This window comes from Triticum urartu, chromosome 2A (genome assembly GCF_056163025.1).
Source record: "Triticum urartu cultivar PI428250 chromosome 2A, HENAU_Tu73, whole genome shotgun sequence".
Lineage (NCBI taxonomy): Eukaryota > Viridiplantae > Streptophyta > Magnoliopsida > Poales > Poaceae > Triticum > Triticum urartu.
This window is the reverse complement of record NC_141874.1, coordinates 73,813,834-73,837,366: the sequence shown is the minus strand read 5'-3', so window position 1 is coordinate 73,837,366 and position 23,533 is coordinate 73,813,834. Positions and strand designations below refer to the sequence as shown.

At 43.5% G+C, this 23,533-nt stretch overlaps 2 protein-coding genes across 4 annotated transcripts; one reads left to right on the top strand and one right to left on the bottom strand.

The window, feature by feature from the left end:
* The first annotated feature begins 9,891 nt into the window (after nt 1–9,891).
* On the top strand, nt 9,892–21,908 carry LOC125535728 (uncharacterized). Of its 3 annotated transcripts, none has more exons than XM_087543175.1 (28): nt 9,892–10,225; nt 10,326–10,476; nt 10,577–10,722; nt 11,847–11,963; nt 12,066–12,197; nt 12,575–12,752; nt 13,315–13,486; nt 14,676–14,797; nt 14,908–14,999; nt 15,568–15,604; nt 15,833–15,893; nt 16,645–16,793; nt 16,907–16,977; nt 17,054–17,224; nt 17,302–17,370; nt 17,623–17,724; nt 17,805–17,894; nt 18,382–18,460; nt 18,540–18,639; nt 18,735–18,810; nt 19,019–19,198; nt 19,856–19,978; nt 20,055–20,138; nt 20,245–20,429; nt 20,518–20,656; nt 20,757–20,816; nt 21,042–21,146; nt 21,564–21,908. In XM_087543175.1, the coding sequence occupies exons 1-28, from the start codon at nt 10,031–10,033 to the stop codon at nt 21,675–21,677; spliced, it is 3,300 nt and encodes a 1,099-aa protein (XP_087399301.1). In that variant the 5' UTR covers nt 9,892–10,030; the 3' UTR covers nt 21,678–21,908. The 3 variants fall into 3 exon arrangements, with proteins under 3 accessions (XP_087399301.1, XP_087399300.1, XP_087399299.1); XM_087543174.1 differs by having other exon boundaries at nt 9,893–10,225; nt 10,583–10,722; nt 15,562–15,604; XM_087543173.1 differs by having other exon boundaries at nt 9,893–10,225; nt 15,562–15,604.
* A 427-nt stretch (nt 21,909–22,335) lies between these two features.
* On the bottom strand, nt 22,336–23,333 carry LOC147983859 (protein LURP-one-related 11-like). The gene is made up of 2 exons (XM_087543177.1): nt 23,013–23,333; nt 22,336–22,893 (listed from the first exon to the last, which is right to left on the bottom strand). The coding sequence occupies exons 1-2, from the start codon at nt 23,247–23,249 to the stop codon at nt 22,501–22,503; spliced, it is 630 nt and encodes a 209-aa protein (XP_087399303.1). The 5' UTR covers nt 23,250–23,333; the 3' UTR covers nt 22,336–22,500.
* Between the last annotated feature and the right edge of the window lie 200 nt (nt 23,334–23,533).

Below are 23,533 nucleotides of genomic sequence, written 5' to 3'. Positions count from 1 at the left end.
CCTAAACTCCGCTACAGTATTATCGAGGACTATGGTGGCTGGGGGCGCCGCACACGGCTAAGGAAAAGATCACATGGATCAACTTGTGTGTTCTAGGGTGCCTCTGCCTCAGTATATAAAGGACCAAAAGGGGGAGGCTGGCCGGCCACATAGGGCGCGCCAGGAGAGTCCTACTCCCTCTGGGAGTAGGATCCCCCCCAATCCTAGTTGGAATAGGACTTGTGGAGGGGGGAAAAGAGAGAGAGGGGCCGGCCCCCTCTCCTTGTCCAATTCGGACCAAGGGAGGGGAGGGGCGCGCGGCCCATGTAGGGCTGCCTCTTCTCTTTTCCACTAAGGCCCATCATGGCCCATTTAGCTCCCGGGGGTTCCGGTAACCTCCCGGTACTCCGATAAAATCCCGATTTCACCCGGAACACTTTCGATATCCAAACATAGGCTTCCAATATATCAATCTTTATGTCTCGACCATTTCGAGACTCCTCGTCATGTCGGTGATCACATCCGGGACTCCGAACAGCCTTCGGTACATCAAAATGCATAAACTCATAATATAACTGTCATTGTAACCTTAAGCATGCGGACCCTACGGGTTCAAGAATAATGTAGACATGTCTCCAGTCAATAACCAATAGCGGGACCTGGATGCCCATATTGGCTCCTACATATTCTACGAAGATATTTATCGGTCAGACCGCATAACAACATACGTCGTTCCAGGCCAAGGATGGCTTGCGGACTCCTTGGCGATCGCCACCTCTCCGGTGATCTCCTCCCCTAGCCACTAAAATTCCTCTTCTCTCCGCTAGATCTCTCCGGCACACTGAGATCTACCTTCTAATACCCATCTCCATGGGTTCTGATGTCGGATCCACCCTTGGCTTGGATTTCTACAAGGGCTTGGTTTTTGCGGAAAAGGTCTTTCAATCTACTGGTTTTACGGTACATCCCATGGATGACACGGGCTTCTTCACCATGGTAATCTCTTTTGGGCGGCATGTTTTTCGTTTGCATGAAGATTCATTAGCAGCAGCAATTGAGGCGGCCATTGGGGGTTCTGCAATTGAGTACATGGTTTTTCCGCTCAAGGATAAGGTTTTTGGCTTTCAAGTTTCCTGTAAGGCTGTGGCTATGATCGTTCTTCAGCTCCGTTCTTATTCTTGTGATCATTTTAAATGTTACTTCCATCTTTGGGGTCATGGGGGCCCAAATTGGGGCCGTGAGTTCAAGCTATGGAAGTTGGAATGTGATGCAGAATGGGTTCTTGTTAGTCCTTCCAAACGTCGAGCTGCCCTTGGCATGCTAGCCATGCATTCCAAGCCCCAAAAGTCCTCGGTAAGATCTACTCATGCCCAAGCCAAGAAGCTTTCTTTTTCAACGTTCCAGAGTTATCCTGCTTGCCGTGGTTATCGTTATCCAGCCACACAGGACTGTATCCAAACTATTGAAGATGCGGGGTATACTCTCCCGGATCATGAAAGGGTGGTCATCCATCCCCCGCCGCCGGCTGAGCTCCGGTGGACGTCAACCTCTCCATCCATATCTTTCGGCACGGTTGGGAACCTCCCTCCTAATGCGACTCGGACGCCGTCTATCTCGGGCGGGAATTATGATTCTTCGAATGTGGACGTGTCCTCTCATGTTGGGCCGTCATCTACACGTGCCACGGATCAAGTTGGGCCGGTGTTATCTTCTGGGCCTTCCACTATTCCTTCCTCTCAACAAGCTGCAGTGGATTTTGATAATTTGGTTTCAGATATGGTGGATGAAATCTTAACATGTCAAAAATGTTTGCGGAAGGGCCATTTTGCTACGGCGTGCACGTCCGGGTTACACTGTAACTCGTGTCTACGGGTGGGGCATGTTGCAAAAGATTGCAACCGGTTTGCACAGATCTTGGGCTTGGTTTGGAAACCGAAACCCGGTAACGTTGCAACTTCCGAGGATCCCCCAGCTCCCATCGAGAATATCTCTCTGACGCAACTTTTACCAAACTTGGACTCCTCTTGCACTTCTGCATTAACTCTTTCGCCCCGTTCCATCAGCCCTGGTCCCAAAACACCTTCGACTGCACTGCCGGAAACCCCACCTCCGCCGGAGTCCTCGCCGTCTGCTGCTAGCTCGGGACGTGCCTCTCCGATAGCAAATTTTCACCTTGACCCTCTGCTCTATGTGCCGGCAGGGCACCACATTGTGGATGGCGGTGAGGCTCGGGTGCTGCGAACCTTTGTGACGCCACATACCCCAATTGTGCGTCGCCATGAGGAGTTCATGCTGGCCGAGGTAATGCCCATCCCCCCTCCTGATCAGATTGGGGTTGCTAGGGAGGAAGTCGTCCAATGGCTACAAGCTCATGGGATTTTGGTGAGGTCTGCTCAACCTTGGATTAGATCGGTGGGTCTTTTTGAGTTACGGGATGCTGCTGTCAGATTTTCACTTCTTCAGATGCCGCCTCAGCCCCTGGGTAATGATCGTTTTGTTCGGTTTATGAAGCATGATGAGGGGGAATCTTTTAGAGGTGTTCAGGGTTTCCGACAGGGTTTGCTTATGTTTTTGGGGATTCCGCTTGATCTTCGCAATGAGAATGGTCTTCGGGCAGCAGTTAACACCTTTGGGAAGTTTCATCATTGGATTAGTGAGGACCCATATCTTGTGCGCTCCTTGGTCTTTGCATCTTTCCCCGAGGATATTCTTGTGCCCAGGGACGTGGTGTTCATGGAGTATGCAGCCTGGGGTGGTGCCAGAGTGTCTTGGACGGCGCCATTGTACATTCTGGGTGCCAATTTCGCCGAACAAATGCCCCAAGATGAGGACTGGATGCCCATCAATGGCAACCCTCATCCGCTGCCTGGAGTGCCCTTTCCAGAAATGCCCCCTTTTGTCCTGCCTCCATTCCCTGCTTTGGGATGGAACGATGTGCCACCACCGCCGCCTGCTCCTGCCCATGATCAAGAGGATAACTGGGGCAACTGGGATGAGCCTGCTGTGGAACCAGTTGTGGAGGACCAAGAGTCCATGGTTTTCAATGTTTCGGCACAACAAAGCTCTACTCAGCCAAGTTCAGACGTGCAGCTTCAGGAGCCGCCTGCAGTTATTGGTAGAACTGCAATGGAAACCCGAAGTAACCCGGAGAACATTGCCAATGATGTGGAAGATGCTAGCAATTGGGCGATCGTGGTTTATCAACCCCCAGTTATTGATGTTCAGGCCCTTGCTCAACCTGTATTTAAGGTTCCTTTTGGACCCCCTCTGCCTCCTGAAATGATATGGAAGCGTTCTTTTGAGAATTTGCTGAATGCACCAGTGGTGTTTGAGGTGCCGAAGCCTCTAATGCTTAAGCCCTTGTCGCCAGTCAAGAGAAGATGGAGCCTTGCTTTTCCGCCTGATGATCTTCCTTTGCTGACGTGGAACGAGCCGGAGCTGGTTAGACCTGTGGCAAGAGCTCTTTTTGCAGATGACGCGGGTGAAGCTATGCCTGCTGTTGTCCCCCCTCCACCTATGTGCGCAAGACCAAGGAGACCTCGTAAAACTCTGGCGCCAACACCTCTGGTTGAAACGTCTGTTCGCAGATGTACCAGAAGCTCGGCCCAGCGTGATGGGTTTAAGCCCACTTTCCATGAGCTGATGCTACAGCCCAAGAAGAAGAAGCCCAAGGCTAAGCCCATTGCTGCTGAGAGGCCCGGCACCACTGCATATGGAGATGTCCCTCCCACTCCTGTCAGTCATCTGCAAGCTCTTGGCAAGGAGTTAGACATTGATGTAGCTCTGCTCACTGAGGATGCACTTATGGTGGACCCTTCTGCCGCAACCAACCAAGCTCCTAATACATAGTGTGCTATCCAAATGCTGGGTTTTGCAAGCCCCAAAATTTGCTCCCTGCATGTCTTTACTTTCTGAATTTTGGATATGTAATAATGTTGGTTCAGAACTTGATGTGGCTTTTGGACATATGGCATTGTGTGCTGTGTGGTTTGGAGACCTGTTTATGATCTTTATCTATGAATTCTCAATGTAAAAGCTGGAATGTCCTGTGCTGGAATGTCAGGGGTTTGAACTCTGAAACTAGGCAAAGAGCTGTCAGGCAAAAGATCGATGAAAGTCACTGTGCAATTGCATGTTTGCAGGAAACTAAATGTGCTTCTTTTGACTCCAGATCAGTTAAAAGTTTTTGTCCTAAAAGATTTGACAGTTTTGCTTTTGCTCCTTCTTTGGGGGCCTCTGGTGGAATCATAGTTGTTTGGAACTCCTCTGTTCTTGAGGGGACCTTATTGGAAATTCAACAATTTGCAGTAGTAGTTGAGTTTGTCTCCAGACAAAATAATGAGAGGTGGACTCTTGTTGCTGTTTATGGTCCTTGTCAGGGGGAAGCTAGGGATAATTTTGTTACTTGGTTATACCACCTGAATATTCCAGTGGATGAAAATTGGCTGCTCCTGGGGGATTTCAATTTTATGCGCTTGCTGGATAACAGAAATTTCCCTGGAGGGGACCTGAATGACATGTTTATCTTCAATGAAATTATAGGTCACTTGGGCCTTTTGGAATTGCCCATCAAAGGTAGATCATACACTTGGTCTAATATGCAGGATACTCCCCTCCTTGAGCAGCTAGATTGGTTTTTCACTTCTGTTGATTGGATATCTGACTATCCCATGACTGAGGTGACGCCCCTTGCAAAAACTGCATCTGACCATGTGCCATGTGTGGTTTCCATCAAAACTTCTATCCCCAAGTCTAACATTTTTAGATTTGAGAACTACTGGTTAGAGCTTGAGGGTTTCATGGACTGTGTTGCCTCTTCATGGCAAAGAACTTCTAGAAAGGGACATATCACAGCTAGAATAGCTGACAAGTTCAAATCCCTGCGAATGTGTCTCAAAAGATGGCAGATGAACATCTCCAAACTGAAAATGCTTGTTTGTAAATGTAATAAGGTTATTCTGTTACTGGATGAACTTGAGGAGCTCAGACCATTGTACAGGCATGAATCTAATTTTCGAAGAGTGGTTAAAAATCATGTGGAAAAGTTACTTCACCTTCAATGGCTTTATTGGAAAAAGAGATGTACTATCAGATATATTAAAGTGGGTGGAGAAAACACCAAGTTCTTTCATGCTATGGCTACTGAGAGGCATAGAAGGAACTCTATTGCTAGCTTAAAGCTACCTGATGGTACTATGGTATCTGATCACTCTCAAATGGAGGGTATTATATGGAATTGTTTTAAAAATAGAATGGGCTCTTCAAGGGGCATCCACATGGGCTTTGATCTCTCCTCTTTAATTGTTCCAGTGGAGGGTTTGGATGTTCTCACTAAGCCTTTTGAGAAAGAGGAAATGGACAAGATTGTCAAACATATGCTAGTTGATAAAGCCCCGGGTCCAGATGGTTTTAATGGTCTTTTCTTCAAAAGGTGCTGGCACATTATCTCTCCAGATTTTTATGAACTGGCACAGACTTTTTATGATGGTTCTGCTCATCTAGAGAACATCAATGATTCATATATCACTTTGGTGCCTAAGAAACACTCACCTGAGGAGGTGGGGGACTTCAGACCTATTTCTTTAACAGGAATGGGTCTTAAGTTCCTTTCCAAAATGGCTGCCAATAGGTTCCAAGAAGTAATAATGCAATGTATCCACAAAAACCAGTATGGATTTATAAAAAGCAGAACTATTCAGGACTGTATTGGATGGACTTTTGAGTACTTACACCAGTGTCATCAGTCCAAGAGGCCAATTGTCATACTTAAATTGGACTTTGAGAAGGCATTTGATTCTCTTGAGCATGAGGCAATTGTCCAAATCTTGAGATATAAGGGCTTCAATGAAAACTGGATTCTTTGGATGAAACAGCTTTTGTCTACAGGTACATCATCTGTTCTGCTAAATGGTGTTCCTGGTAGGAAATTCATATGTAAAAAGGGTGTTAGGCAGGGAGATCCAGTCCCTCCCCTGCTATTTGTCTTAGCAGCTGACCTATTGCAGACTGTAATTAATGACATGTTCAGAAGGGGCATACTTCATCTCCCAATACCTTGTCATGACCAGGACTATCCTGTGATTCAGTATGCTGATGATACCTTGATCATCTTGCCTGCTAACAAGGCACAGTTAATTGCTTTGAAGGACATGTTAAAGGTCTTCTCTGGGTCTACTGGGCTTGATGTGAATTATCATAAATCCTTTATCATTCCCATCAATGTGGACACTGCTGTCATGGCAGATTTAGCTGCTGCTTTTGGATGTCAAATTGGGAAAATGCCTTTCACATACCTTGGACTGCCAGTAGGTACTACTAGGCCTAAAATGGTGGACTTCATGCCTCTGGTGGACTGCATGGAGAGAAGAATGACAGCTAGCTCCTCTTTCTTAAATCAGGGGGAGAGATTACAGTTTCTGAACTCTGCATTGTCTTCTATGCCTATCTTCTTTCTTTGTAGTTTGGCTGTCCCGGCTGGCATTCTAAAGCAATTGGAGAGAATTCAGAGACAATGCCTTTGGAGGAAAAATAGGGGTGAACCTGCTCCTTCTCTGGCTGCTTGGGACCTTATTTGCAGGCCAAAAAACAAGAGAGGCCTCGGTATTCTCAACCTGGGTGTTCAAAATGTGGCGCTATTGCTCAAACATGCCAATAACTTCCTCAATAAAAAGGATATACCTTGGGTGTTCTTAGTTTGGGACTCTTACTATCATGGCAGAGTACCCCAAGGAACTTCTGATTGTGGCTCCTTCTGGTGGAAGGATATATGCAAAGTCTTGCAAAACTTTAGGGACTGTTCTTGGGTTCAGATAAATGAAGGAGACACTGCACTAATGTGGTCTGACACTTGGAAGCTTGATGATCAGGACTCTAGGCTTCAGTTCAGATTTCCCAGGCTTTTTTCATATGTTAAAGATCCCTGGATTTCTGTTAAGGATTTCTTGGACTCTCAGGACATGTATCAACACTTCCATCTTCCTTTGTCTAGCCAGGCCTTTGATGAGCTGCTTATTCTTCAATCTCTGTTGGACAACCATGATAGAGTCACTGGGTCCAAGGATATTTGGCTTTGGAATGGCATTGCCAAGGGATACTCTCCGAAGCTCTTTTACTCACATATGTTTGTGTCACAATCTTTCAACCCCCTGACAGTTTGGATCTGGAAGTCCTCTTGCACTATGAAAATAAAGGTTTTTGCTTGGATGCTCATTATGGATAGGCTGAATACTAAAGATATGGTGGAACGGAGGCATTGGCATTTGGAGGATGGAGTAAACTGTGTTCTCTGCCCTTTGCAGACTAAGGAAACAAGAGATCATTTGTTCTTCAATTGCAATTTTAGTGTCAGGATCTGGAACTATTTGCAAATTGATTGGTCCTCAGGTGCCTCGATGAAGGAGCTAGTCATCAATGCAAGCAGGAGTTTTAGGAAACCTTTCTTCACTGAAGTGGTCTTTATAGCTTGCTGGAATATATGGATTGTCAGAAATGCTAAGGTCTTTAGGCATGAGAGAGCTGGATTTAATAAATGGAGAACAGCTTTTCTTCATGATATTGCCCTTATGCAATATAGGGTTAAGCCTGCTTTTAAGGATGATCTCCTTAAATGGATCTCTTTTCTTCCACCTTGATCCATTTTGTTGTTTTTCCTCCTTTTAGTTTAGCTTGATTACCCCTTGTAATCCCCCTTGTACTTGTTCTTGTCTTGCCTTTTAATTAAGTTTTGATTTGCTGTGGGGGTTTTTCCCTACAGTCCCCAGTCAAAAAAAAAACATACGTCGTTCCCTTTGTCATCGGTATGTTACTTGCCCGAGATTCGATCGTCGGTATTCCAATACCTAGTTCAATCTCGTTGCCGGCAAGTCTCTTTACTCGTTCTGTAATACATCATCCCACAACTAACTCATTTAGTTGCAATGCTTGCAAGGTTTAAGTGATGTGCATTACCGAGAGGGCCCAGAGATACCTCTCCGACAATTGGAGTGACAAAACCTAATCTCGAAATACGCCAACCCAACATGTACCTTTGGAGGCACCTGTAGTACTCCTTTATAATCACCCAGTTATGTTGTGACGTTTGGTAGTACCCAAAGTGTTCCTCCGGTAAACGGGAGTTGCATAATCTCATAGTTATAGGAACATGTATAAGTCATGAAGAAAGCAATAGCAACATACTAAACGATCGGGTGCTAAGCTAATGGAATGTGTCATGTCAATCAGATCATTCTCTCAATGATGTGATCCCGTTAATCAAACAACAACTCATTGTTCATGGTTAGGAAATATAACCATCTTTGATTAACGAGCTAGTCAAGTAGAGGCATACTAGTGACACTTCACACATGTATTATGTTTCCGGTTAATACAATTCTAGCATGAATAATAAACATTTATCATGATTATAAGGAAATAAATAATAACTTTATTATTGCCTCTAGGACATATTTCCTTCAGAATTCTAGTCGGGTTCCTAGTGACTCGTGTAACTGCTCCCAGAACTTTGATGTGAACTCGGTGCCCCTGTTAGAGACGATCTCCCATGGAACCCCATGTCGACTCACAATCTTTGTGATGTAAATCTTTGCTAACTTGACACTAGTGTAGGTGGTCTTCACTGGAATGAAGTGTGCGACCTTGGTTAGGTGATCCACCAATACCCAAATAGAATCATAACCAGACTGGTCCTGGAAAATCCTGTGATGAAGTTCATACCGATTATATCCCATTTTCAGTAGGTAGGGGGTAAAGGTTGTAGCAGTCCCACTGGCTTATGGTGTTCAACTTTAACTCCACTACCCACATCACATAGGGCTATTTACTCGGCTAGCTATGTCCCTCTTAATCCCCGTCTACCAAAATCATCCGTTCAGATCCATGTTGCCAGGGTGAATGGAATACGGCGAGTCATGTGCTTCTTGCATAATCAACTTTCTTAGCTCCGGGTCCTTGAGTGCACAAACTCGGCTCTCAAACCACATAACTCCACAAAGGAGTGTATGTTGTATTGTAGCACCCCCTCTCACTAAACGTCTCCACAAGGCTGGCAAAAGGGTCTCTTCTCATTCAAAGCATTTCACAGCCTTTACATCGTTACGATTGTAGACGTAGTTCAGATTCACCATCATCTCTCTATCCGAGACTAACATAGAGCCATGTCTGATCACATGCTCAGAATTGCGACAAACCGCTCTCTTATGGACCAACATGTCCCGGGCCTGAATCGTAGAGCGCTGATGCCCAATAGAGGCTTTAAGTCCGTGCGTGTGCGGACCAACACCTAACGTGACCAATGAAACGGAATCAAACACGCCCAAAAGGTCTGGAGTACCATCGGAAGAAGATAGCGACACGAACGCAGGCAGCAACACACGTACACCTGGTCCCGGACGAACCCAAGCCATCCGTCCATTCCACCAGCGCAAAGGATCACACGACAGGACGCCGCGAAAGCAACGCCGAACCCGAGCCATGCCTCCCCACCCAGTTAACGCCGCCCGCGCCTCCGTGTCTCTACACCGCACCTAATCCCCACCCCACGCCCTCGACGGCGCGCGCGGCGCACACGCGACACGCACACGCCTCGGCCCCACCACCCCGCCTCGCATCGCGCGGCGGCCGCCTTCGCGAATCGCGAGAACGCCCCTACCTAGTCGGCACTCGGCAAACTTCGAGGAAAAAAGAAAGAAGGAAAAAAAAAGGCTGCGGCCCGCTCGCTCGCTCGGCGCTGACGAAGAGAGAAGGACCGGTCGAATCCACCACGGCCAGGCCGGCCGTTTCTCCTCCTTCCTTCCGTAAAACGCCGGTAAAAAACCCCGTTGACGCGGCCGCCGCCAGCCATCCAGCCGATCTCCCCACCCCCTCGGGCCCCGTATAAATAAGCGCGCCTCCCTCCTCCCCCCACCACCAACCTCGCGATCCGTAAACGGAAACAAAACCACACCCCCGCGCCCCCCGTGGCCTCCCTCTCCCCCCTCGTCACGCCTCCGCCCCCGCCCCGTCGCCAAATTACGCTTGGCCCCTCGCCCGCCGCGGGGATCCCTACCCCGGCGCCATGGTCGACACCAGGCGCAGCTCCGCGGGGAAGCGCCGGGCCTCGTCGGAGGAGGCCTCGCCCCCGACGCCCCCGCCCGCGGCGGCCCCGGACTCGGGCGACGCGGCGGGGGCGTCGGCGTCGGCGCCCGGTGCGGAGGCCGCCTCCCCACCGCCGGCCCCGCGTAGCCGGTCGGCCAAGCGGGCCAAGGCCGCGGTCCGCCCCCTGCGCGCGTTCCTCTGTTTTTGTATCGCTGATGATTTCCGGGAACCGATTGATCTGATTATTCGTTGCTGTGCGGTGGTGGTCGTGGCAGGGCAAGACGACGCGCCCGGTGTCGGCCCCCGTGTTCGAGGCCGCCGCCAAGGCAGCGGGCCGCGCGATCGAGAGCTCGCAGCTGAGCGCGCCGGCCGCGGAGAGGTCCGCCGGGGCCGTCGCGGCGTCGTCCACGGTGTCGAATTCAGGAGGTGCGTGCTGTTGGGTTCCGAGTTCGCGGTTCGTTTCAGGAGGGGCCAGGGCTTGGTTTAGCCCGGGGGGAGGTTTTTGATTGCTCTTCTTTTGCTGAAGCTTCAGCGAGGAAGAAGAGGACGCCCAGGCGTCTGCCTCCATCTGACGAGACGACCGCGGAAGAGATGACGCAGTGGAAGACGAGGCGCGGGGCGGCCAGTAGCCGGACTCATGCTTGGGCCAGATTGATTTCCCAATCTTCTCAGGTCTGTTGTTTAGGAGAACTCACTGATGAGAGGAACAGTGCCACAATTCTATTTGGTGACCGCATAGCATCTAATCAAGTTATTTGACGGACAATTAAACTGCTGTAGCCTTCTTAGCTATCAAACAGCACAAACATTTTAGTAAACGTAGCAGATTTTAATTCAAAATTCATTTTGGTACAAATCTGTGTCTTGAGTGGGTCATTATATATGTCTGCCAAAGCTCTATTGTGAATCATCTGTCATATAACGCTTCATGCATGGCTTTAGTTGGCAACACAGGACCATTATGTGCTGTTAGAGCTGAAACTAGCTTTTCTTCAAAATGGAGCGAAGAACCATTCCATCTAAGTTATCCAAATACCAGAGAACATCGACTAGTTATTCTCGTTTTGCTACTGTTTGCTGGCTTCTATACAGTATCTACTTCCTGTCATTATTTGGCCCGACATGTATAATGCCTTTGTCAGAGTTTTATTAAACATTGTGATTTTTGTGTATGTGGGTTTTGTAATCTTGCGCTAGTAACTGTTCAGTAATTTTTAAATCATCATTCTGATATTTATCTTGAGTTTCCAGTCTCCTGCATTCGCAACTATAGGATTGTTATTGTCTTCCTGCTCAAATTTAAGCGTACTAAGCTACAAATTTAAGCGTACTAAGCTAATACTATTAGCTTAGTACGCTTAAATTTTGCGAATGATATCATGTTTAGATGCCAATCCTTGCCAGTTGCCACAGCCACCATTGAGTCATTTAATTTGTCTTGTGGACTTGCGTAATCATCTTATTTGTAAAATCTTGAACGTTTTTTTCTACAACTGAGTAGGAACATCTTACGTTACTCTGAAATTGTCTGGAGGTTCATTTGGACCATTTGATACAAATGAGTCACATTGGATCAAGGGTGATCCCTGTTGTTGGTGCATACATGCATAGCAAATACCATTTCACAGTTACTTGTTTTTGAGTTGCTGACATCTGTTTTTTGTAACCGCGTCAAATAGCCTACCATTTTGTCAATTCCCCACTTAGTTCTGTAGTATTGGTAATTTAGTCTTAGCATTTACTAATTCTAAACAATTATCTTTGCTAATGATTATATTCTTCTTTCTGCTGTTCAGTATCCCACGGTTCCTATTTATGCTTCCTATTTCACCGTTGGCCATGGTGGTAAACATGATTTGAAACTGACGGACGCATTATCTGGATCACTTGTTTGCAGACTGAGGCATGTTAGGGTATGGTTGCATTCTTAATTTTATTAATTTATTATTAGTACTCCGTTCTTCCTGCATTCATCATTTTGAGGTTTTGACTGTCAATTTTGACCTGTTTACCAGAGGGGTGCTGCCCTTGAGGTCTCTATATCCAAAGTTGTCTATGTAAATGGGAAGGCCTTAGACAAGGCTGCTAAGGTCACCTTGACTGGAGGCGACGAAGTTGTTTTTAGTTCACTTGGGAGGCATGCTTATGTATCCTTTTTTTGTGACTGACCGCTTTCTTAGTACATGTGTATTGCTCCTATCTGTGATTACGGGCATGTCTGGATGTTTTTGCCACTGTGCTTTGTTAAGCAAGACTAGCAATGTTTGGTTCTCCTGCCTTGCAAGCGAAATGAGATTGTGCTTTCTATGATAGTATAATTTGTTGCTCAACATATTGTATGTATTTATTTGAAACTATGTAGTGGACTACACCAGGGAAAACTTTACAGGCTAACAATGCCCACATGGAAGAAGTGGGAGCTAATTTGGGCCTGCCAAAATTTGGCCTTACTAGGCAAAGTTAGATGGACAGATGTTGGGGTTAGGTTGCATTTTAGGCGTGGAAGTCCTTAACATGTTGGAAGATATTTCAGCCTCTTCCAGAGGAAAAATCAAGCACATCAATCCTTTCTTCCCCGAGTTTTGTTCAGCAAGGGCAGCATCCAGTTATGAAAGGCACACTGGATCATTTATCATCTAAAAGGGCCAAGTTATCAGTGCCGTTTAATTTTGGTAGTGGCTGCTCTCCATTGATTCCTCATGGTGAGATAGCTTCATTTCTTCCCTAAGGCCCTCCTAATCCCTAACATTTTAGAAAAAAGGGATGCAACATAAGAGGACTTCTGTTTTTTTATCTTGTTCCTCAAAACTGGGTACTCCCTCCATTTTCATTTACTCTGCATATTAGATTTGACTGAAGTCAAACTTCATAAAGTTTGACCAAGTTTATAGATTTCTTTGAACATCTACAATAAAAATTCTATATGATGTGAAAGTATATTCAATAATGAATGAATCTAATGGTATTGATTTGTTATTGTATATGTTACTCCCTCCGTCTGAAAATACTTGTCATCAAAATGGATGAAAAGGGATGTATCTAGAACTAAAATACATCTAGATACATCCCCTTTTATTCATTTTGATGACAAGTATTTCCGGACGGAGGGAGTAATATTTTTGTCTATAAACTTCAAAGTTTACAAAGTTTGATTTTGACCAAAGCTAATATGTGGAGTAAATAAAAATAGAGGGAGTACCTTTTATTTGTTATTATGATGAAAGAGAAAAGTGAGGCTAAACAGATCTCTTTTTTGTTCACTAGATACAGAGATAGTCAGCAGTTTATGTAAAACAATGGAGGAGCAGAACCAGTTCTCTTCTGAAGAAAATGTGCCATTTGCTCAACATAAACTTTTAAAAGAAGATCTGAAGAAGGCAGTTGTTAGTGCAAGTGATATATCAGAGTCATTTGATAGTTTTCCATATTATCTGAGGTATCTAGATTATTACTCTCTTCATGAAAAAAAAACAGCTCTTTTGTTATATTGTTCGAGATATAGAAATATATATGATTTGATGCATCTCTTAGGCCCTCTTTGGTTCATAAGTCCTAGGACTTTTTCTAGTCCCAACTAAAAAGTCCCTTCCTGTTTGTTTCCAGGGACTAAAAAGTCCCTAGTCCCTCCCTAGAGGTTATTAAATGACCATGTTACCCCTAGTATATAGAGAAATAACAACCAAACAACACCATGGGGCGGCGGGCCAATGGGTGCATGGAGGGGCATTGTTGGAAAAGTCCCAAAAAGTCCCAAAAAGACTCTCCTTGAGAGTCTTCTTCATTTAGTTCCAAAAAGCAACTTTTAGTCCCTAGTAGTCCCTCCTATTTGGTTAAAAAGTCTCTAAGAGGGACTTTTTCTAGTCCCTACACCAAAAAGTCCCTGGAAACAAACACCTCCTTATTATCCTTCATTTTAGGAGCCTATAATGTTTATTTTGTACTTCACATAATAAGTAAAGAAATTCTTATAATGATCCTATAGAAGGATGATTTCTCCCCAATTGCTTAGTTCTGTAATTTCACAAACCCCATCTCTCTTCTTATTTGTTATTCCTCGTAACATCCTTAAAAAATGTAAGAAAAATAATTGCAATGCCATTCTCATTTCTAAATCATACTTTCTTTTAGCTAGTAAGCTGTGACGCCATTTTCTAAAAAAAGTAAGATGTGACATAATGGCAGGCAGAATGATCGGTTGGTCATAGTGCATGATAATTGGATATACTAAATCTTGCTCCTACAAATGTTTCAATTGGTTATAGTGGTTCGTTGGTCACCTCCTCTCACCCTGATGTGACCCATTAGATCTGTTGCAAACAGTGGAGATGTTAGTCCTGTTTGACACCAAAATTAGTATAAAGTTACCCCCCAAGTGGCTCAAGTGTATGAACACATCACATAGGCTTAAGCTTGGCATCACCATCAATTCATTTTGTGAGTAGCAACCTATTGGATATCTAATAATCTAAGTTGTTCTATATTTTGCAAGACACAGGCATTTAGCAAGTGAGTACTGATTACTCGAGTACAACCTACTTTTTTTCCAGTTAATTTGGCCTGTTGCATATTGATTGATTGGTCTCTGGTGGTTAAGAACTATCTTTGATGCCTTCTCATCCTTGCAGTGAGAATACCAAAAGTTCTCTCCTGACACCAGCACATGTAAATTTGTGTTGCAAGGAAGCCATGGAGTGGACAAAAAAAATATCTTTTATTTCTCAACGAGTACTATTATCTGGTCCAGCAGGTATTAGTTATACTTGATGAAATTATTGGGTATTGCAGTTAGTGATTTTGTATATTTGTTAAATGCTAAATGCTTGGATTGTTTACTAAAAACAAATTTACTTTTTGTAGGGTCTGAGATATACCAAGAAACATTGATGAAGGCTCTCACCAAACACTTCGATGCTAGGCTGCTCGTCGTAGATTCATCATTGCTGTCGAGTGTAAGCCTCTTAACCATGCCATGCTTATTCTTCTTGCAGTGGACTGATGATATATTGAACAGCGCCACCGCAGCTCATTTTGAACAAACCACAACCTATTCTATTGTAGGCCTTATCTTTTTGTAAGATGACAGATATGCGCCTTCTTTTTCGTGAGATGAAATATATGCTTCAACTATTCTATTTTACCTTTTTGTCCAATGCTGCTAGTATTTTCTGGAAGCTCGAAATGTTTTCTTCTTTCAGAGTTTGAACTTTGTAAACAAGCTGTACAGCAGAGTTGCAGTAAACTCACAAGACTGGTGCTGTTTATAAATACATCCGAAAAGATGTAGCATTAGTTAATTTCACCATAAATGAATCAGGTGACACCTTGAGATGTAAACTAGAAAATGATGTATGCTGTAAGTTACACACTGATGCAACTGCATGCTCGCTTTAAACAGTTGCATATGAATTGTGTGCAAAAGGAGAGGGACAGGGGGTGGGGGTGGTGGTCTTTTCTTTGGTATTTCTTTAGTTCAAATTCAAATGCCAACACCTGAGTGTCATTTATTTTCAGGGACAGTCTTCAAAGTCAAAGGAATCAGAGCCGTACAAAAAAGGTAAGGCTATCATGACTCTGTTATTAGCACTAAATTTTCTTTGCTATTTTTTGGCAACTATTTTTAAGTCTAGATGTTGAGAGTACCTGTTGAATTGAGTATGGTGGCCCTGCATTTGTCCGTGGTACTATGAACGATGAAGAGACTACTGTTTGTTTTTACAATATTTTCTTAGTGTAATGAAACAATCTGATGTAGCGGTAGTAATGCTTCTGATATTTTATTCAGGTGATAGGGTGCGATACATTGGTTCTTTGCAGTCAACAAGGTTTATCCTCGAGGGACAAAGGTGTGTCCCATACCTTAAGATTTGTTTTCTTAAATGTGCATCCTTTCAGCTTCCTGCGCCACATGTGTGAATGTCCCAGGAGCTTTTTTTTATGTAATTTTTTCTCTTGGTTACTCTTAGTACCTTTCATGCTATAGCAGTTTTGAGTAGGAGGGTTTACAGATAGAAAATTATTTGTGCTGTGCAAAGCTGGAAAACCTATTGTATGATATACGATGATCGTGAGTTGCTATAGAGAGTTTGCAGTAACTGGTAGCAGCTATAAGCTTTTTTACATGGGTCTGGATTTAGCCCTGTTTGCAATGCAGGATTCTCATATGAAATTTTCAGGAAACTGCACATCCAGCGGGAGTATAAGTTTCGTTTTGTATGAAATTTTTACATTCGAAATGGGTTATATGGAAAAGTAGATCTGATGCAATAATCATGAGAATCATCCTTTCTCCATTTTCCTGTAAATATTGCATATTATATTGTACTGCATTGATCTTTTGTACTTAAGTTGCATAGTCTATCTTAGATGGCAGTAGGTTTTCTTATTGGATAAAAGAACCAGGCTGGTTTGAGTCCCTGCTTGTTGGTCTGACCTTGTGATGATATGCAATGATCGCTAACCATATGGATTTTCTGAATTATTACTTATTATGTTAGCATTCCACCCCTTTGTTTGCAATTGACCTCTCTTGTTGTTGCCATCTGCATATTTTACTTGCATCTATTAAAAATTTATGCCAAATTATACAATCTGCAGAGCTCCAGATTATGGTTCCCAGGGTGAAGTGCGACTTCCTTTTGAGGAAAATGGATCCTCAAAAATCGGAGTCAGTTTTGACAAACCAATTCCTGGGGGCATTGATCTAGGAGGCAATTGTGAGGTTGATCATGGTTTCTTCTGTTCAGGTGAGTTTTTCTTCTGTTGTTCTTATGTACTTCTTAAATGCAGTGTTTTTTGCCATTTATTGCTATATTGTTAATTTTTGTAACAACTTACTTATGCCTATTTGTATTTCCAGTTGATTCTCTGTGCCTCGATGGTCCAGGATGGGAAGACAGAGCTAAACATCCATTTGATGTAATATTTGAGGTTTGTACGATCTTCGCAACCTTACTTTTATCAGCATTTGTCATTTTTTCCTATTACTCACTGGAATTTTATGCAGTTTGTTTCTGAAGAAAGTGCGCATGGACCCCTTATCCTATTTTTGAAGGACGTTGAGAAAGTGTGTGGAAACACTTACTCTTATCATGGTCTAAAGAGCAAGCTCGAAATTTTTCCAGCAGGTGTTTTTGTTATTGGGTCTCAGACCCAGGCAGACAGTCGGAAAGATAAGGTACTTACTGTAAAGATAATCTGCACCTGATTTCTAAGTATTCATTCTTTTAGCTAACAAAAAAGATGTTTATACAGCTAAACGGGTCTCCTTTCCTTTCGAAGTTCCCATACGGTCAAGCAGCAATACTCGACCTTGCGTTCCAGGTGCCTTTTCTGGTTTTGCTGGAAGTATCCCTACTTATGCCATGCTAGTGTAGGGACTCCATGGCACTACAACACATTGTCAGCTTATACTGAAAGGATATTTCTGATATATATATCTCAATTGCTTATTATCTTGTCCACTGTATTATTTTTCTTACTGGACCCTTTTATCAATTAAATTAAATAATGGTTTCTGTCATAAGTGCTCTGTTACACTTTTTTGTTGTTACAATCTAATGTACACCAATGCAGGATAGCTTTGGCCGGGTGAATGATAAAACCAAAGAAGCAGCGAAGACTGCGAAGCATGTCACTAAACTTTTCCCCAGTAAAGTGACAATACAACCACCACAGGTATGCCATTTGTGTTACTCAACAATGATGTCTACTTGGTAGTGTCCTCTCCTAGTTATAACTCTAAATACATGCTACAGGATGACTTGGAACTCTCAAAGTGGAAACAGCTATTGGATCGTGATATTGAAATTCTGAAAGTGAAGGCTAACATTTCAAAAGTCCAGTCTGTAAGTATTAATTAGTGACTTTTCATTTTGTATATTACTTTTGGACTATAATAGACTTAAAAACCTTCAATGTTCTTTTGCTCTCGAACATACCCAATGTTATTATGTTTCAGTTTTAAGTAACTGCTTGTTTGCACACCCCTGTTATTCAATTATCATATGTTCTCTTCAGCCTAATGTCTTGCGTTTTATATGTTAGTCTTTCCCTATGTAGCTGGGAGTCCAAACATGATTACTAAAAAAAAGTATGTCATTAAGCTGCTATTAGATTCCCAGAGTGATTAGGATGTTCTGATTTTTATTTGACAATTTTCTTACGTTTTGTTGAAACTTTCGATAGATTTGCCTCCACTATGGGACAAAATAGTATTCCTGCATCACCTGTATTAGTGCGACCTCTAAAAATGGAATTGTCGCTCCACTCCACTGATGTTGCTGTTCCTTATATCTCTTGGTTTAACTAATGTCTTTATGCAATCGGATGCAGTTTCTAACTCGCAATGGTCTGGAATGTGCTGATGTAGAGACCACAGTATGTGTTAAAGATCGAACTCTTACAAATGAATGTGAGTAGTCATTCCTACATGATGTTTTATCCTGTATAATGTCCATGTAGCATCATCTGTCTATTGTTTTTGTTTCCAGGTGTCGATAAAATAGTTGGTTATGCTTTGAGTCATCAAGTTATGAATTCTACTGTTCCAACTCCTGGAAAGGATGTGTTACTTGCTCTTTCTGGTGAAAGGTTTATTCTCTAACCTTGTACACTTCACAAAGTTGTGCAAGAAAGTTCTTTCTGGTTCATCTAATGATTATCTTACTGAAATTGTTGCATTTCAGCCTTCAGCATGGGGTTGATTTGTCGGAAAGGATGCAAAATGACCATAAGAAAAAGAGCACAAAGAAATCACTCAAGGTGACTTTCGTCTTTTTTTCTTAATAGCAAAGATCACCTCATGTATATGACTTGACCTGGCCATGATCAGCCTGGCCCAGTTATTTATTTGAAGTGTGCAAATAAGTCAGATTGAGTTTGAGTTTCATCTATTATTTGAGGCTCTGGGTCATTATCACATTAATGGTGTCTAATGCCAATGACTTACATGCATTCCTTTTAATTGTAGGATGTTGCCACGGAGAATGAATTTGAAAAGAGGCTTCTTAGTGATGTTATCCCTCCAGATGAGATAGGTGTTTCCTTTGATGACATTGGAGCACTAGAGAATGTCAAGGAAACTTTGAAGGAATTAGTGATGCTTCCATTGCAAAGGCCAGAGTTGTTCTCCAAGGGACAACTTATGAAGGTACAAGGCATTCTTAATCTTCATTATTTATGCTTAATATTCTTCTAAAACAATCCACATGTTCCTTCTGTGAGTCCTCTGTTTCACCTGTAACAATGGCTCCTTGTTTTGTCATTTACCTTTATAGTTAGGTATCCTCCTTTCTGCGCTTATGACTCATCCTTGTTGAGTGGTTTTGTAAATATTGTAATGTTGTTCACCTGCGGTGTGTCCATCATCTCCTATTCATTCTGTGCTTTCTAGCATTTTGAATTATAGTTAGATATCCCCCTTTCTGCGCTTATGACTCATCCTTGTTGAGTGGTTTAGTAAATATTGTAATGCTGTCCACCTGTGGTTTCTCCATCATCTCCTATCATTCTGTGCTTTCTAGCATTTTGAATTTATGTATGATGCTTTTGTGAGCCTTCTGTTATACAGCTTCACTTTCTAAATATAAGACGTCCTGTTAGTAGTGTCAAAAAACATCTTACATTATGGGACAGGAAGTGGTTAATATCATGCAATCCCAAATTTAATTGAAAAGAGCAACAAGAATCACTTCAAACTGAATGTAGCAGGTTGAATACTGCCGTTATCATATTATTCTCCTTATTAATTAGTATTTCTTAACTTACCCAGTGTGCAATATTGTTCTGATTTTTCATTTTGCACCAGCCATGTAAAGGAATATTGCTTTTTGGTCCACCTGGTACGGGGAAGACCATGCTTGCTAAAGCTGTTGCAACAGAGGCTGGTGCTAACTTCATCAACATATCAATGTCAAGCATTGGCTCGAAGGTTTTCCCATAACAGATATTTATCTAGATTGCTCTCCATTGTTAGTTCTACATTTTCTTACCTGTAATTGTAACAGTGGTTTGGCGAGGGGGAAAAATATGTGAAAGCTGTGTTTTCACTTGCAAGCAAAATTGCTCCCAGTGTCATTTTTGTGGATGAGGTCAGTCAAAAAATTTCATCATCATTGATGATTTGATTATGATTCAACAGGCTGCAGAATAATAGTGTCTTAATTAAGAGACCTTGCTGTGTCCCCTGTTTTGCAGGTTGACGGCATGCTGGGTAGACGTGAAAACCCAGGGGAACATGAAGCCATGCGTAAAATGAAAAATGAATTTATGGTGAACTGGGATGGTCTGAGAACAAAAGACAAAGAACGTGTATTAGTACTTGCTGCCACTAATAGGCCGTTTGATCTTGATGAGGCTGTTATTAGGAGGCTCCCAAGGAGGTATGGGTATACATATTTTAACAAATAAATGCAAATTGTGACACTGGCATTGCCAACCAGCAATAATTCTTCTGAAACTTTTGTTTAGGTTGATGGTGAATTTACCAGACGCAACCAATAGGAAAAAGATTATTAGTGTAATACTAGCCAAAGAAGATTTGGCAGAAGATGTAGATCTGGAAGCAGTGGCTAGCCTGACTGAGGGGTATTCAGGCAGTGATCTGAAGGTATTTAATTTTATGTTAAGCTTATTTGTTTCTTATTTGATTTCCTTTTTAAACAGGTAATTTCCATATTCTTTCTGCTGACAACTTGAATTTTCCCCAGAATCTGTGTATTACTGCTGCACATAGTCCCATAAGGGAAATCCTTGAAAAAGAGAAGAAGGTTAGTTTTAAATTCTTAATTTCTTGTACTACTTTCCTATGTGTTGTCAGTTTTACTGATTAATAATCTCTGATCCTTCTGATTTCTCTCAATGTTTCTGATGTTATCGATGCTTTTAGAATATCTGGTTAACCATATCATTAATAATTTGAATTGATTTATTTTTTATTATCCTTGTTGAGGCTACATCAGACCTCTAATCTATCATCTTGTGTCTACTTGCAGGAGAGATCCTTGGCAGAAGCAGAAAACAAACCATTGCCTCCTAAGTATTCTAGCAGTGATGTCCGTCCCCTAAATATGAGTGATCTCAAACAGGCACACGAGCAGGTAAATATTACTGCTACTTTTTTCTGGAAAAGAAGAGAAAAATAAACTTAATGCAAATCAGACTCAACTACACCAGTAGATTTGATGCCCCTCACCGCCTGCGGAACTTAATCCATCAAATATATAACAAATGCTGATCACAGCTCTTGCGGGCTTAGTTTCAAGATTGGAGTGTAATGCTAGTATTGATATGTTCTGGGTTGTAGCGTCAATTTGTTTCTAGGATATACTCCCTCCGTCCCAAAATAAGTGTCTTAAGTTTAGTACTAGTACTACTAAAGATAGTCCAAAGTTGAGACACTTCGGGACGGAGGGAGTACTAGAATAAATTAAGGTTACCCGCATTGTCATATATGTTTTTTCATCTCCAAGTTGTTGATAAAAGTGTGATCCTAACGTAACTTGCCTCGTGTGTAGGTATGTGCAAGTATATCATCTGATTCGACAAATATGAACGAGCTTGTTCAGTGGAACGAGCTTTACGGTGAAGGCGGATCTAGAAAGAAGACACCTCTAAGCTACTTCATGTAGCTTATGTCTAGTCTGTACATAGAGCAGAAGCATTATAGTGAAACGACTGAGAAGATAGGCAATGAATAGCTCTGTTGGTTTTCATTTATAGGCAATTTTTTTGAGTCAATTGTTTTGTAATGTCAGTTTGGAGTTCCTACAGATAGCGTAGGACCTGGTTGGTCCACCATTCTCCTTGAACGGTCAAACCTGTATGTAGACTGAGCATCAGAATACAGTTCAGTTAATTGATGTTCCAGCCAGTGCGAATCCAGTTAGGTCTTGTATACAGTACATGGTGCTTAGTAAAATAAACCAAGTTAAGCATCAGTGCTTATCCCTATAGAAGGGGTGCCTAATTGAGTGTCTACTCTTTACAAATAATTAAGCATCTTTGCATTGTACAAGGCCTTAATTAAGACCTTAATTGATGTGGTATGTTCCTCAGTGATTTGCACCTTTAGGTCAACGCATGACCCTGGTCGAGAGTTAGAATCTACACGCGTAGTAGTTAACACTGATGGCCACCGGACGATTGAAGTCAGCCGGTGGGAATGAACAACTTGCACTGATCGAACCTGGGGAACAAAGTGTGTTTTGTTATACCCATCTTAGGCGACGCTGAACATTTTTGGCAGTACAAACGACCGCATATACGCAAATCTTGAGACTAACAAAGTCATCGCAAGTTGATGGAGATGTCGTGTCGCACTACATGGAATCAAAATCACTTGTAGATCATGTCATCTGTGTCACACTACGAAGTCGTTCTACTCGCAGTTACATACACGGTAATTCACACGAAGAAAGACTATACAAGTCTCTATTCTGTTCTGATTTTGCTTCACATGGTGCGATTCATGAGCCCGTAGACGAGCACTAGCCCCATGATGAGCGAGTCGTCGACGCCGGGCTCCACCACCAGGGCGAGCACGTCCTCCCCGAGCGCCACCCCGCCCGCCGTCACCTTCCTCTTCACCTCCGCCACCACCAGCCCGGTGCCGGCGTCCACGATCCTGCAGCACGCCCGCTTCCCTGCGCGCGCCCCGCCGTCGTCGTCGATCATGTACCGCATGGCGCGGCCGGCGTCGCTCTCGAACTCGCACGGCGACGACGACGGGCGGCGGCCGCTCCGGTGAAAGATGCCGCTGCGCGGCCGCGCCACCTTGAACCACGCGCTGGCCTCTTGCTTCCGGCCGGTCCACTTGTACCCTTCCCACTTGCCAAACGCCAGCTTCTGCAGGAATAATCCACAATTAACTAACCAGTCAGAAACATCGATCATACATTCGTTTGAGCGCCAACATAGTATTTCATAGACCTTATGATATTCTCAGCAAAGGAAAATGTACACACCTTCTTGTGTATGTTGACGACGATGTTGCCGCGGAGGTCCATGAGGCAGACGTTGTCGCTGCACTTGGAGCCGTAGTTGTCGACGCGGTAGACGATGTGGCCGTCGGAGTCGTACACGGTGCACCCCCGCCCGTTGAGCACCAGCGACTTGAGCCACAGCGTGAAGACCTTCCCCCTTCCCTCGCCCGCCGGCGACGAAGAAGAAGAAAACGACGGCGAAGAGTGTACCCTCGCCATCTCTACCCGTACTAAGTGTTGCCCTCTGTCCGTCTGCACACTGATGTGCCTCTCTATGTGATCTGGTCAAGTAAGCTAGGGCTCGATATATACACAGAGGATGGGGAAGAGAGCAAAAGCGCAAAAGTGCTGGTGACGTGGTTGCTGGCTCGCTTAAACTATCTGGATCCAGAGGAGGACAAGTTGGGATGATGCTCTTTTTGGAGTATTAGTTAGTTAACCAGATATTAAAACCCCCTTGAAACACATTTATGCCATGCATGCTTATCGAGCTGTGGCGGCAA

Coding starts and splice junctions, on each gene's coding strand:
- LOC147983859 (XM_087543177.1), bottom strand. CDS start 23,249: ATGGCGAGGGTACACTCTTCGCCGTCGTTTTCTTCTTCTTCGTCGCCG. Junction 22,894..23,012: donor TCGTCAACATACACAAGAAG/GTGTGTACATTT, acceptor TTATTCCTGCAG/AAGCTGGCGTTTGGCAAGTG.
- LOC125535728 (XM_087543173.1), top strand. CDS start 10,031: ATGGTCGACACCAGGCGCAGCTCCGCGGGGAAGCGCCGGGCCTCGTCG. Junction 12,753..13,314: donor CTCTCCATTGATTCCTCATG/GTGAGATAGCTT, acceptor TTTGTTCACTAG/ATACAGAGATAGTCAGCAGT. Junction 16,978..17,053: donor CATTTGATGTAATATTTGAG/GTTTGTACGATC, acceptor AATTTTATGCAG/TTTGTTTCTGAAGAAAGTGC.